This window comes from Portunus trituberculatus, chromosome 47 (assembly GCF_017591435.1).
Source record: "Portunus trituberculatus isolate SZX2019 chromosome 47, ASM1759143v1, whole genome shotgun sequence".
In the NCBI taxonomy this organism is placed as follows: Eukaryota; Metazoa; Arthropoda; class Malacostraca; order Decapoda; family Portunidae; genus Portunus; species Portunus trituberculatus.
This window is the reverse complement of record NC_059301.1, coordinates 13,373,049-13,388,048: the sequence shown is the minus strand read 5'-3', so window position 1 is coordinate 13,388,048 and position 15,000 is coordinate 13,373,049. Positions and strand designations below refer to the sequence as shown.

Here is a 15,000-nt window from a genome sequence, read left to right as displayed (position 1 = left end):
TAAGAGTACTGGTTAACTCTTGCATTAAGGAGATGGGAAACATAGTGTTGAATGATTGATAGTACTGGTTAACTCTTGTTTGAGGGAGATGGACAGAATTGTGGTGAGTGACTGAGAGTACTGGTTGACTCTTGCATTAGTGAGATGGACACACTAGGGATGAGAGGAAGAAGAAAATCCTTACTACACTACCACATCAATCATGAACCTACGCTTTGAAAATACAAGTTAATTTCAATAGATCATGTAAGATTTAAACGAACGCAGTCGAAACGTGTCACAATGTTGCTTTTTCTCTCGTCAGGACCAATTTTCACAACCCATAGACAAAACACTTCAATTTCTAGACGTATTTTTCACTGATAAACCACAACACTTGTTAAACTACCACATGAGTCACACTAAGCCCTTTGAAACACTCAATAACTCTCACTATGATATATACAGTCAAAGCAAAACGAAGAAACAAGAGAGAGAGAGAGAGAGAGAGAGAGAGAGAGAGAGAGAGAGAGAGAGAGAGAGAGAGAGAGAGAGAGAGAGAGAGAGAGAGGGTCGAGAAAATGGAAGCAGAGAGAGATGAAGAAACTTTATTTGAAAACGAGAGATTGAGATTGAGAGGAAAGATAAAAGTGGCAGGGAAGAGATAAGGAAAAGAAATGGATGAGAGAGAGAGAGAGAGAGAGAGAGAGAGAGAGAGAGAGAGAGATGATTGGAGGAAGTTAGGAGACGCCTCTGTGTTTGTGTGTGTGTGTGTGTGTGTGTGTGTGTGTGTGTGTGTGTGTGTGTGTGTGTGTGTGTGTGTTTGTGTGTTAATCTCTCTCTCTCTCTCTCTCTCTCTCTCTCTCTCTCTCTCTCTCTCTCTCTCTCTCTTATTTAACCATTTCCATTCAATGCTTTTCAAAATGTATTAGTTTAGATTGCCTTCCAAATTCGATAATCCATTTTCTTTGACGAACTTTGATGGCACTTCCCGTTTTCTGTGATATCCTTCTATTATATTTCCCTATGTGCTACGATAGACGGGGATTTTTTCTTTTATTTATTTATTATTTTTTTTATTATTTTGTCCACCACTCTATCTCGTTTCGTTTTCCTTTTAAATGTTCTATCAATACAACTTCCCATTTTCTATATTCAATTTCTTCCCACTTCAAAGAAAACGAGAATGGTGTTGTTTCCTTTGCAATATTTTGTCTGATTTTTTTTTGTATTTCATTCTATTTAGTTTTGCATTTTCTTTCAATATTTCGTAATGGATAAATGTTGATAATTTGAAAGGAAATTGACCTTTTGCTTTTTTTTTATTAATTTGGGGAGAAATTTAAGTCAATCATATTTCTCATTTGTTTTTCATTCTTTTGTCCATTTTTCAGCTATTAAAGGGTAATTTATTTGTTCTATTCTATTCTATTTTATTTTGAAGTAGACTAAAAACACTTGGTAATAAGTAAACGTTGATAAGTGAAAGGAAATTGAGTTTACTGCTTTGTTTTTAGAATTAATTGAGAAAAAAATATCGTTTATCATGTGTTTTCGTTAAAGAGTAATTCATCTTTTTTTTTTTTAAATGGCCACTGAGGTAGATTTAAAACTCACATACAGATTTCGCTTTTCTACCTTTATATTCACTAAGTAGATCAAAAACACACTCAAATTTCACTTTTCTACCTTTATATTCATTCGGTACATCAAAAACTCTCAAATTTCGCTTTTCTAGATCAAAACCTCACACTCAAAATTCGCTTTTCTAACTTTGTATTTACTCAGTAGATAAAAAAAAATCACTCAAATTTCACTTGTCTAGCTTTATATTCATCGGTCAGTTTTTGTTTTCACTATTAGTCAATGTTTTTGTCAAGTGTCTCTATCTACCTATCAGTCTGGCAATTAAGTGAGCCTTATTTTTCATCCATTGGTGTCCTTGGCCAATTTATTTTCTTACATTAAAAAGTCAATGTAGAAATTTCATTACCAACATTGCATTCATCAGTCATTCTTTTCTAATCAAATGATCTTTCTATTGACATATTCATCTATTTTGTGATCCCATAACTATTTATCTATCTATATATATTTTTTTAATTGTATAATTATCTACTATTATTTTTACTACCTTTCTATTCATTCTAATGGTTCTGTTTACTATTTCCACTACTGAAACGCCTCTATTCATATATGTATCTGTCTATTTATTTACGTATTTATCACAAACATTTCCTATTCTTCTCTTACAGTTTAAATTTTCTCACTTGTCTCCATTTTTATGTATATCAACCTCCCTCTCCTCTCTCTCTCTCTCTCTCTCTCTCTCTGTCCCCTTCACACATCCATCCCTCGTCACATCAACTGCAGCCCTTTTTATCACTAACCCTTCCCTGTTTTTCCTTATTCCCTCTCCATCTCTATCAGTTTTCCTTCTTTCCCTCCTCCCCTCTACCACTCATCACTGCTTCCCTCTCTCACCTCTCCCCTCATTCTCTATTATACATATATACTTCCCCCTCCCCTCTTACTCTTTAACCTCTCTCTCTCTCTCTCTCTCTCTCTCTCTCTCTCTCTCTCTCTGGTTTGCTAGTTGTCATCCTTATTTTTCTTCTTCTTCTCTTCCTCCTCATTTTCCTTTTCATCTTTCTCTTTTTCTTCTTCCTCAATTATTCGTTCGTACAGTCTCTCTCTCTCTCTCTCTCTCTCTCTCTCTCTCTCTCTCTCTCTCTCTCTCTCCCCTCCCCCAGCGTGTGATGTGGTTAACTCTCAGAATAAAAATCCGTGGATGACATTTCTCGGGCGAGCGGCGCCGCGTCGATGGATCCGATGGAAAACACCAACAATATATGAAAAAGTGGCCGCGAGCTCATCACTGGCCCATTTCCTCCGTCCAGCTGACAGGGGCGAGGCAGGCGCTGAAGGGGAGCTGGGCCGGGATAGGGAGGGAACGAACACGACAAGGGATAGGATAAGAGTAGGAGGATGAAGAGGAATAGGGAGTGTGGTGAGAGAAGGATTATGATGATGGGAAGAAGGACGAGAGGAAGAATAGAAAGAGAAATAGAGTTGGAATATGAGGAAAAAAAGGAGAAAGGAAGAACCATGAGGAATAGGATAAGAATAGGAGATAGGTAAAAGGATAAAGGAAGAGGAAGGAATAGGAAAGATCAAAGGAGAGAGAGAGATGGAATGAGAGAGAGAGAGAGAGAGAGAGAGAGAGAGAGAGAGAGAGAGAGAGAGAGAGAGAGAGAGAGAGAGAGAGAGAGAGAGAGAGAGAGAGAGAGAGAGAGAGAGAGAGAGAGAGAGAGAGAGAGAGAGAGAGAGAGATTATGGAGACAAGAGGGAAAGAAGAAAGAAAAATAAAGACTGAAGGAGATGAAGGAAATTGATAGAAGGAAAAAGAACAGAAGGAAAAGGAATTAATAGCATTGAAGAAAGAGGAAATGAAAGGAGAGGAGACAAAAAAAGTGGACGAAGTAAAAGAGAAAGAAGAAGAAGAGGAAAACTATATAAAAAGAAAGAAAGAAAAAAGTGTACATGATAAGACGATAGGTGGAGAGAAAAGGTAAAAAAAAAAGTAGAAAAGAAAGAAGGGGAAAGAAAAAAAAAGAAATAACAAACAGAACAAAGAAAAAAAAGAATAGAAAGAGGAATTGAAAGAAAAGAAAATAGAGGCAAAGTAAGGACGAGGAGAACTAGAAAATACATAAAAAGGAATAAGAAAGAAAGTAAAACAGGCAAGGAGAAAAAGAAGAGGAAAGAAAAGAAGAAAATCAAAAGAAAGAGAAGAAAAAAATAGAAAAGACGCGAAAAATAAAGGATAGAAGAAGAGGCAGAAGAGAATGAAAGAAGAGGAAAACCATTTAAGATGAAGAGAAGAAAAACGACGAAAGGAGAAGAATAAGAAAGGACAAAATAGACATATAGTAGAGGGAAAACCGAAAAAGAAGAGAGGGAAGAGAACAAAAAAATGAGAAAAGGGAGAAGAGGAGAGAAGAATAGAAGACGAGACGTAAAAAAGGAAGAGATAAAAGAGAAAAAAAGGCGAAAGACAGAAAAAAAGGGAAAAATGTAAGCTAAACGAGAAAATGAAGGCAAGAAAACTTAATAAACATAAAAATAAGAAAATAAGGAAGAGAAACAAATACAAAAGCGGGAAACTAAAATAAAAACAATTAAAAAAAGAGGAAAGAAAAAAAGGAAAAGGAGAAAAAGAGAAGAATAGCAGGATGAAAAAGAGATGAAGGAAGATGGAGGAAGAGAAAAAGAGAAGAGGAGGAAATGGAAGAGGCGCAAGGGAGGAGGATGAGAGGGAAAAATCAGGGAGGAAGTCAAACAAGAAAGGGAGGAGGAGGAGGAGGAGGAGAAGGAGAAGGAGGAAAATCTCTCTCTCTCCCTCTCTCTCTCTTCCCCTCTCCCACTCTCCCTCTCCCTCTCCCTTTGGTCACCGCCTGAGGGCCACGAGACTCCTTTGTGGATTCCCCTCTCACTGCCAGAGAGAGAGAGAGAGAGAGAGAGAGAGAGAGAGAGAGAGAGAGAGAAAATCAAATAAACTATTAACACTTAAAGTAAATAAACAAGTCCTTTTCTTTTTTTAATTTTCCTTTTTCTTTTTTTTATCGTTTACTATCATTTTCTCTCTCTCTCTCTCTCTCTCTCTCTCTCTCTCTCTCTCTCTCTCTCTCTCTCTTCCTGTTCTTTCCTTCATCATCCTTCATTCTTTCAGTTTTCTCTCTATTCTCCTTCACTCTCTCTTTTCCAGTTCTTTCATCTTTCTGTCTATCTGTCTCTCTTTCTTTCTCTCTCTCACTCTTTCTTCCGGCCTTTTCCTCTCTCCATTTCTTCCGTTTCTCCTCTTCTTTCCATTTCCTTTCCTATTTTCTTATCTTTACTAATCTAACCTCTCATAGTCTTCTCTTTCTTACAGTCCTTCCCCTCATTTATATCTTATCCCTTTGATTTTTCGCGCTCACTACTCCCATATCTTGTAATTTACTCGATTTTACGTCATCTCTCACTTCAATTCTTCATTCACTCTCGTTTATTTGTTCTCCTTTACGTATCTCTACTCCATCATTCCTATCCTTTCTATTTCCTCCCATTGCAGTTCACTTCTCTTCATAGTTCTTCATCTTTCATTGCTTAATTGTTTTTATTCCGAAACTCTCTACTCTCTCACCACAACTAATTTCCAAGGCTACAGAAATGATCAGTCGTGCTTCATTACTCCCGTGAGTAATGAAAGAAACTTGTTCATTTGTCACTAGAACGAAAAAAAAAAAACACTTCCAAAATTTGCGTCACTTGAACGGAAGCCTTTTGAAAGAGTGAAGGAGCGGTGCTGAAGTGTTTGTCAACATGGCCAATTTATTCTCAGCATCTTAGAATTTTCGGCCACTACTCCTATATCTTCCAATTTACTCACTCCATGTTACATCATCCCCCTTCAATTCTTCATTCATTCCTTCATCATTCCTAACCCTTCGACATTTTTTTCCCACTTCACATTATTCTCTTTCATAATGCCTCACTATCCATTACCCATTCTCCTTTTCTTTATCTTCCTCCACTAAAGCAAGACTCGTTGGTAGGGATGCGGGGTTACCAGTGAGCAATGACTGAATAAAACGTGTTAATAGTAGAAGGTTAAATTCTAAAGGGGTGACTTGCTTACCTTGTGTCTGGGAGGCCGGGGAGGCAGGAGACCCCCAGGCAGACTTGTAGCTAGGGTCTGAGGGGGAGAGAAAGAGAAAGTGTGGTGTTAGAGGTACATTCAGGCAAACATAGATAAATATACATAGATAGACACGTAGATACAGACAAACAGACAGACAGAGAGACAGGCAGAAAGACTTATAGCTGTGGTCTGTGGATGAGATAGTGTGTTACATATATAGACAGATAAAAGACAAGACAGACAAACATAGACACACACACACACACACACACACACACACACACACACACACACACACACACACACACACACACACACACACATATATACAGAGGCACTTCAGTCTACTTGTTTTTTTCGGTCTCTTGAAGCAAACTGCATCCCCCGTTTAGTGTCAGTGAGGGGAAAGTTATGCTCCTCCTGCTCCTCCGTCTCCTCCTCCTCCTCCTCCTCCTCCTCCTCCTCCTCCTCCTCTTCCTCCTCCTCCTCCTCCTCCTCCTCCTCCAGACCCGCGGCTAAACGCTGGAAACAGTTTGGGCCCAAGAGGTGCACAAAACAAGGGTCTCGCAGGGAAGGGGAAGAGACTCGTTCCAGGAGAATAGCGTCGCTGCACACACGCTCTCACACACGCACATGCACGCACGCACACAGACACTCACACACACACACACACACACACACACACACACACACACACACACACACACACACACACACACACACACACACACACACACACACACACACACACGTTAAAATAAACCCTGTACAATTTCAGAAAAAAATAACACAAGAGTATATAAATAACAAGGCAGACTGCAAGATGCCTTTAGACCGACATGTGGCACTCCCTCTATCAAACATGCCCACCTATTTACACCTATCATCCCTGACTTATAAATACATGACATCCTATTCAATTTCTTCATCTTCTATAAATACGCTCTGTCCTATTTGATATTTTCAGTACCAGGACGCGTTTTTTTTTATTCATTCTGGTTACTATTTGGCGATTTTGTACAGCTTCAGAAATATTTGTTGGGATTAGAATAGTAAAGACTAGCTATAATTCTTTCGACCCCCATAGACTCTTCATAATGGAAATAAAATCATCTACTCATGCACAAAAAACAAGGTAAAAAAAATGTACCTCATTATTGAAGGGAAGATTAAAAGCTTTCTGTTGTCCATTGAAGTACACACAAACAATGGATAAATAGATACGTAGAGGCGAAACTAAAGCAAGAAACAGGCTAGGAATACAAGAACAGAGTATAAAAAAGGCAAGGACAAGAGAAAGAGACCATACGAGAGCCCATAGAAGAAACACAGGCTTGAGAATGACAGGGTAAGGTGAGACAAAGATAGGTAAGATTAAAGACTGGTTTAGATTGGTTTGGCTTGTTTTGGCTTGACTTGGCGTGATAATTCTGACAGTTTCAAGTAAGAGGGCATTTATATTGTCCATAAGAGACACTAGTTAAGAGGCAAAGGGTAAGGTAAGGCGAAGGAACACAAGAGGGAGAGAGGACTGGGAGGCGAGCAGTTTGGTGTGGTGTGGTTTGATTTGACAACGTTTTCGCCCTTCACTCAAATTAATGATGATTTAAGCCAGCGAAACACACAGCTGCTCTCTGGACACACACACACACACACACACACACACACACACACACAATGCAGTTATCATTCTCTGAACTTATTCACTCTCTCTCTCTCTCTCTCTCTCTCTCTCTCTCTCTCTCTCTCTCTCTCTCTCTCTCTCTCTCTCTCTCTCTCTCTCTCTCTCTCTCTCTCTATATATCTATATATCTCTCTCCTCATTTAAAATTTATCCAATATTTTTCTTTTATTTTTACAACTAATCTCTGCAAAGTTTCAATATTTTCTTTTTCTTATCCTGCTCTTTATTCATACTTTTATTATTTTTCCTTTATTAAATTCTTGCTTTTTTTTTGTTTTTTACCTTTAATATATCCTTCACATTTTTTTTTCCTTTTATGTCTCTAACTTTCTTCGTTCTATATCTCTCACCTTTTTCTCTCTCTCTTTCCGCTTCTCCTCATCTAACTTTGCGCCAAAAAATAGAAAGCTTGGTAAGAGGAAAGCAAGTAAATAAAGGTAATGGCATTCCTTCTCTCCTTTCCTTCCCCGCTCTCCTTCCCTTCCCTTCCCTTCCCTTCCCTTCCCTTCCCTCCTCTCCTTCCTTTCCTTTCCTTCCTACTCTTTCCTCCCTCTGAATCTTCCGAAACATCTCTGACCTCACGCACTCTCCTGATAACGTCACTGTCCACCCACACGCGCCACACACACACACACACACACACACACACACACACACACACACACGTATTCCACTCTTCGTCTCTTCATTTTTTCTTTTGCCAACTTCATACTTCTATTCAGATACAACACCCACACCGACACCCACACACACACACACACACACACACACACACACACACACACACACACTCTCTCTCTCTCACTCTCTCTCTCTCTCTCTCTCTCTCTCTCTCTCTCTCTCTCTCTCTCTCTCTCTCTCTCTCTCTCTCTCTCTCTCTCTCTCTTCTAGTCCCATTCTAATAACTAACCCTAAGAATTTTGTCATCATCGCCCGTGTCATTTTATTTCCACCACATAAACACTTCCATCAAGACTCTCTTTCATCGACGCCTCTCTAAAACATGCGTTAAATTCCTTCACTCTTCTCCCTTTTTAGGTATTAAGTGTTCCTTGCATCTTTTTTTTAGCTAGAAAGATGAATTTATAGGAGGGAATCTTCTCTCTTCAGCAATATTACATTTCCTTTTCATTTCTTTTAATTAGAAGCGTTGATTTATAGGGTGAAATCTTCTCCCGTTAGGAATATTAAGTTTTCTTGGCATCATTTTGGACGAGTTAGAAAAATCTTAACCCCTTCAGTACCATGACGCGTTTCAATATTCATTCTGGTTATTGTTTGATGATTTTATGCAGCTCTAGAAACTCATGTGTAGAATCTGAATAGTGAAGACTCTGGCCGTTAATCTTCTGACCTCCATAAACCCTTCCTAATGTCAATAAAATGGTTTAATATTACACAAATTTCAAGGTAAAAACGTGTCCCATTATTGAAGGGGTTAAAGTTGTACCAAAGTGTTTCAAAGCTGTAATTAAGACCGGTATTTTGAGACGCTTAGGAGTTTATTTAAAGGGCCCAGGTTTGTTTATTGATGTCTTTAAGAATATTTTTCCCACTTATGGTAGAGAAGGATTGTTTCACTATTTACACACTAATGAAGATGGTCCTGGAGATATAAGAAAACAAAGTATATTTCATTAATACACGAGATCTGTATGAAGCATGCCTAACTTATCATTCTCATCTATTAAGTTTTCTAATCTTCTATTAAAACTTCTTAATGATTCAGCACTAAAAAAACCTGATTACTGAGTTCATTCTTTTCAATTATGAGTTTTCTTCTTCCCTTTTCGTCAAGCTCTTAAACTTTATCTCTTGTCCTATCCTAATTACTGATCTGTGTTTAAACTATCCCTAAATTGTACCATCTTTTAAACCTTCTTGATGACTCGACACTAACAACCTGATGGTTGAGTTTGTTCCATTCATTTATCACTCAATTTGCAAACACACATAACATGCTAACAGTAGTGGAGGTGAGATGGAGACGCTCTTAAGAATGTGGTCACAAAAGTATGAACAACTACCTTTCTGTGACTGTCTTCAGCATCCGTCTCTCTCTCTCTGTTTCTTTCTCTCTCCTTCCTTTCATCAATTCTTCTCCTCTAACTGTCTTGTCTCCAGCCTCGTGGTCTCTCTCTCTCTCTCTCTCTCTCTCTCTCTCTCTCTCTCTCTCTCTCTCTCTCTCTCATCAATTATTCTCCTCTAACTGTCTTTTCTCCAGCCTCCCTTCCTTTCTTCCTTCCTTCCTTCGCCGCATTGTTGCATACCTTGTTACTTTCACGCCAATTTCCTCTATGCTTACTAACTGCGTATTTTTCATACTCCCGTGACTTCACTGCATAAGACTTTGTACTTTTATCTTCGTCTATAATAAATCCCCTTCCATAATGTAGGAGTTAAGATAAAACCTCAATTTTCCATACCTCTCCCTTCTATAAATGACCTGAACTCCTTCAAGAGGGACGTTTCAAGACACTTCTCAAAATTTCTGACATTTCTTTGGACTCTTCTTAGGGACTGACACCTTCAGAAGGACCTTTTTTTCAGTTTTTTTGTCGCCTTTGGCCAGAGCCCCTCTAACACAAAAAAAGAAGACTAGTGCTGCAGCCGACAGCCACCCTCTTCATCCTCCTCCTCCTCCTCCTCCTCCTCCTCTTTCTCCCCTCGATGACAAGAGCCCATCAATGCATAAGGGTGGAAAAAAAATATGTGAGAGAATAAATGCGTAGCGAGTGGGGGTCGAACCTATAACGCTTCATTTCCAGCAAGACTCTAACCAATTAGCCATGAAGCTAATGATGGCATGAAGAATAGCACAAACAGAGAGAGAGAGAGAGAGAGAGAGAGAGAGAGAGAGAGAGAGAGAGAGAGAGAGAGAGAGAGAGAGAGAGAGAGAGAGAGAGAGAGTGTGTGTGTGTGTGTGTTTGTGTAGAAGAAGAGTTAATGATAGAACAAGAATAATAAGAGAGAGAGAGAGAGAGAGAGAGAGAGAGAGAGAGTGTGTGTGTGTGTGTGTTTGTGTAGAAGAAAGTTAATGATAGAACAAGAATAATAAAAAAAGAGTAGAAGTAGAGCAAAATTCAGAGAGAGAGAGAGAGAGAGAGAGAGAGAGAGAGAGAGAGAGAGAGAGAGAGAGAGAGTCGACTTGGGTGAGCATTAAAAACTCTGTCCAACAAGGCGAAAGAAATTCATTCATCTCGCTTCACCGACATCCAAGCTGGAGGGAGAGGGAGAGAGGGAGAGAGGGAGACGGAGAGAGAAGGAGAGGGAGGGAGAGGGAGGGAGATAAAATGACAGTGAATAGAGTGGGAATGAGAGACGAGGAATAGCTTCAGGCTCTCCCCCACATCACCCCTCCTCCTCCTCCTCCTCTTCTCCCTTCTCCCTTCCCACAAAAAGATATATAGGAAAAAAAAAAGACGTGACAACTGAAGCGTCACAGTAAACAGGAGGAAAGGAAGCACCTCGCGTCATTCCCTCGCCTCGTCTCTCCAGCCTTTCATTCTTCCCTTTGTCTGCATTCTAAGTTCGTACTTTGAAATGCTCATCAATGTGTTCTTTTTTCTGTCCTATCAGAGAGGAGCTCTTGGTCACATTAACCTCTTTCTGTCTGTCTGTCTATCTGTCTGTCTCTCTCTCTCTCTCTCTCTCTAAATACCAGTGAGGTTGTTTAGTGCATGTATATGACGTACGAGTAGGTATATTGAAGAGAATTACTGAATGAAATTGTTTGTAAGGTCACACTAAAAGGAAAAAGATAAGAAAAGACAGATTGATTTTTTTCTTGGTTCCAGAGCAATTTAAATGGTAGTCAGATAATGATAATAGTCGAAGTCACTTAGAAAGCTGTTGAAAATTAAAGAATATGTGTATTAAATTTGTATTTGTCTAACATCGAACTCAAAAACACAGGAAAAATAAAAAAAAAATAAAAAATAGGTTGCTTTCTATTTTTCTTAGCAGCAAAAGTAACTGAAAAGAATGTAACATAAAGACGAAGAACTAGAAATCTGTACTCGATTACTTATCTAGCATTGAAAACATAAAAAAAAAAAAAATGTAAAAAAAACCAATTCCCTCTCATCTATGGTGAAGGAGAGAGATCAGAATGTATTAGTAAGAGTGACTGGTTTAAGAGACTGCAATATAAAGACGAGAAACTACAAACCTATACACGATTACTTGTCTAGCATTGAAAACTTAAGAATTACGTAAAAACACTATCAATTCCCCCTTATCTATGGTCAGGGAGAGAGATCAGAATATATTAGTAAGAGTCACTGGTTTAACAGACTAATATAAAGACGAGAAACTATAAATATACTCGATTACTTGTCTACCACTGAAAACTTGAAGAACTATATGAAAAAAGACAACTCAATTCTATCTTGTCTATGCTCCAGAATTACTCAAGACACATTAGCGAAAAAAAAAAGGTTTCAAGCGTTGGTGACTAAGTAAATAAAAACGTCTTGTAATGAAAGGCTTAAGGTTTTTCCACGTAAACAAGAAGGAAAAGGTCTCATTCACACGCCCTTTAATCAGTCTTTTGGCGCCACAACTTGACTTTCAGAGTAAATAGTCCGTGTTGATGTGTAGGAAAGAGTAGGAAAGGAGCATTGAGTGGCGTGAAGAGCAGCGGTAATATTAAAAAGGACTCAATAGATAAATAAATAAAGAAATGGAGAATAAAGAAAAGGAGGAGGAAGAAGAGGAGACAGAGGAGCAGGAAAAGGAGTAGGAGAAAAAAGAGCAGAAAAGCAGCAGGAGCAGGAGGAGAAGGAGTAGAAGGAAGAGCAGAAGAGCAGGAGGAGGAGGAGGAGGAGGAGGAGGAGGAGGAGGAGGAGGAGGAGGAGGAGGAGGAGGAAGAGGAGGAGGAGAAGGAGGACGAGAGGATGGAGAATATAGAAAAGAAGGAAGAAGAAGATGAGAAAGGAGGAGCAGGAAAAGGAGTAGGAGAAGGATGAGCAGAAGAGCAGCAGGAGGAGAAGGAGAAGGAGGAGAAGGAGGAGGAGAGGACTTAAGAATATGAAAAAGAATTCTTATTGTCTTATTGATTTATTTCTATATTTACTGAGAAGAGAGAAACAGAAATAGAAAAAAATAATAAAAATGGTAATGATAATAAGAAAAATAACAAAATCTTAAAAATAACAATCACATATATTGAAAATTAAAACAACAATCTAAACCAGCTTGTCTCACTCTTTCTCTTCTCCCTCTCCCTCTCCCTCTCCCTCTCTCTCCGTCTCCCTCTCTCCCTCGACATCTGATAAGCCGTGACGAAACGTGACATCACCACCACAATACCGAATCAAAGAGAGAGGAGGAGGAGGAGGAGGAGGAGGAGGAGGAGGAGGAGGAGGAGGAGGAGGAGGAGGAGGAAAAGGGTGACTTTCAATAAACATTTATTAGCTTGTTTTTTAACTCTCAAATGATTACTGTTGTTACGGTGGTGGTGGTGGTGGTGGTGGTGGTAGTAAGTAGCAGTAGTAGTAGTAGTAGTAGTAGTAGTAGTAGTAAAGGGGATGGTGGTGGTGGAGGTGGGAGAACAAACACACACACACACACACACACACACACACACACACACACACACACACACACACACACGAATACTGTACATACACCTCCACCACTGTTCTGTTCACTTACATGTGACACACACACACACACACACACACACACACACACACACACACACACACACACACACACACACACACACACACACACACACACACACACACACACACAGACATGCAAAAAAAAAAAGAATAAAAAATGTAACAACAATCACAACAATAGTTATGAATTGTTGGCTGACACACAAAAAAAAGGTATAAACATTTTGGAAACTAACCCCCACTTTAGAGCAACCACCGCCCGTCCCTACTTTTGCATTGTGACTTTCCTTTACTTTCGCTGCACACGTCCACCAACGTTTATATAGGCAGGGTAAGAGAACACTTGTCATTACCCTTCATTATTCTCATTCAGAGCAGATTATTGTAAAATGTACGGTGGTGGTGGTGGTGGTTGTAGTAATAGTAGTAGTAGTAGTAGTAGTAGTAGTAGTAGTAGTAGTAGTAGTAGTAGTAGTAGTAGTAGTAGTAGTAGTAGTAGTAGTAGTAATAGTTGTTGTTGTTGTTGTTGTTGTAGCAGTAGTAGTAGTAGTAGTAGTAGTAGTAGTAGCAGTAGTATTGGTGGTGGTGGTGGTGAAGGTGGTGGTAGTTGATGACAGTAATAACAATCCTTTACCTCAAACAAAACACCATTATAAACCCTCACACACTCCCTTATCAAACACCCTTAAAAAAATAACAAAACACAATAAAACACACCAAAACCATCTAAATAAAACTCCCTTGAAAAGAAAATTCATCTTCAATACGTAATCACCTTTAAAACCAAGCTAAACATGCCCAAAACACGCTAACACACAAATAAAACCACGCCACATTAAAAACACCCCAGAAGAATCTCAAACCAGCATCATACAGTCCCCAAATCTTCCCTATACAGTCCTTTAAGCTTCCCTCTATCGTCGTGTTAGCTTCCCCCGACCGTCGCCCTGACACAACCCGGAGCGGTCCTTCAGTGGCGGTAGGAGAGACAAAGGGACGCGTTGAATAGATACTAATAAAGCACATCAGATGAATTTCACAGGGAAGGAGGGAGTCGAGGGGGAGCCAGAGAGGGAGAGAGAGACAGAGGGAGAGAGAGAGAGGATGGATGGTAGATTGGACACAAAAAATACGGGAGCGAAGAAAATGTGGAAGATATATATTAGAGGGAGAGAGAGGGAGGGAGGGAGAGAGGGAGGGAGGGAGGAGAGAAAGGAGGGAAGGAGAGAGAGAGAGAGAGAGAGAGAGAGAGAGAGAGAGAGAGAGAGAGAGAGAGAGAGAGAGAGAGAGAGAGAGAGAGAGAGAGAGAGAGAGAGAGAGAGAGAGAGAGAGAGAGAGAGAGAGAGAGAGAGAGTAGTGAACAGTAGTAGTAGTAGTAGTAGTAGTAGTAGTAGTAGTAGTAGTAGTAGTAGTAGTAGTAGTAGTAGTAGCAGTAGCAGCAGTAGTAGTAACAGTAGCAGCAGTAGCAGCAGCAGTAGCAGCAGGCAGTGCAGCAGCAGTAATGGTGGTAGGATGGTGGTGGTAATGGTAGTAGCAATGGTAGTAGGTAGTAGTAGTAGTAGTAGTAGTAGTAGTAGTAGCAGTAGTAGTACTAGTAGTAGTAGTAGTAGTAGTAGCAGTAGTTGTTGTTGTTGTTGTTGTTGTTGTTGTTGTTGTTGTTGTTGTTGTTGTTGTTATGGTCTTGATATTGTATTAGTGGCGACGGTTGTGGTTGTGGTTGTGGTGGTGGTTGTGGTGGTGGTGGTGGTGGTGGTGGTGGTGGTGGTGGTGGTAGCTTTAGTAAGTCGTAATTGTAAAATGATGAATTGCATGCAAAGTAAAAATATTTCAAAATGATAAACATGAATATTTCTTGAATAATACATAAATAGCTAACTTCTTTCTCCATTCCAAGTATTACGATCATCACCACCATCACTACCACCACCATTACCACCACTACCACAACCAACGTCACCACCATAACTTCCAAAAGAAACCTCCGTCTATACACAATCATCTTCATTATCATCATCATCATCATC

At 39.5% G+C, this 15,000-nt stretch overlaps 1 protein-coding gene across 6 annotated transcripts in view; it reads right to left on the bottom strand.

Moving 5' to 3' along the window:
• The window catches only part of LOC123520553 (transcriptional regulator ERG homolog), a 195,519-nt gene that overhangs the window by 57,525 nt on the left and 122,994 nt on the right, over nucleotides 1–15,000 (bottom strand). For all 6 annotated transcript variants that reach the window (XM_045282924.1, XM_045282925.1, XM_045282926.1 and 3 more), the window contains one exon: nucleotides 5,660–5,716. In XM_045282924.1, coding sequence (XP_045138859.1) covers nucleotides 5,660–5,716 — 57 coding nt within the window. The remainder of the gene's footprint in view (nucleotides 1–5,659; nucleotides 5,717–15,000) is intronic.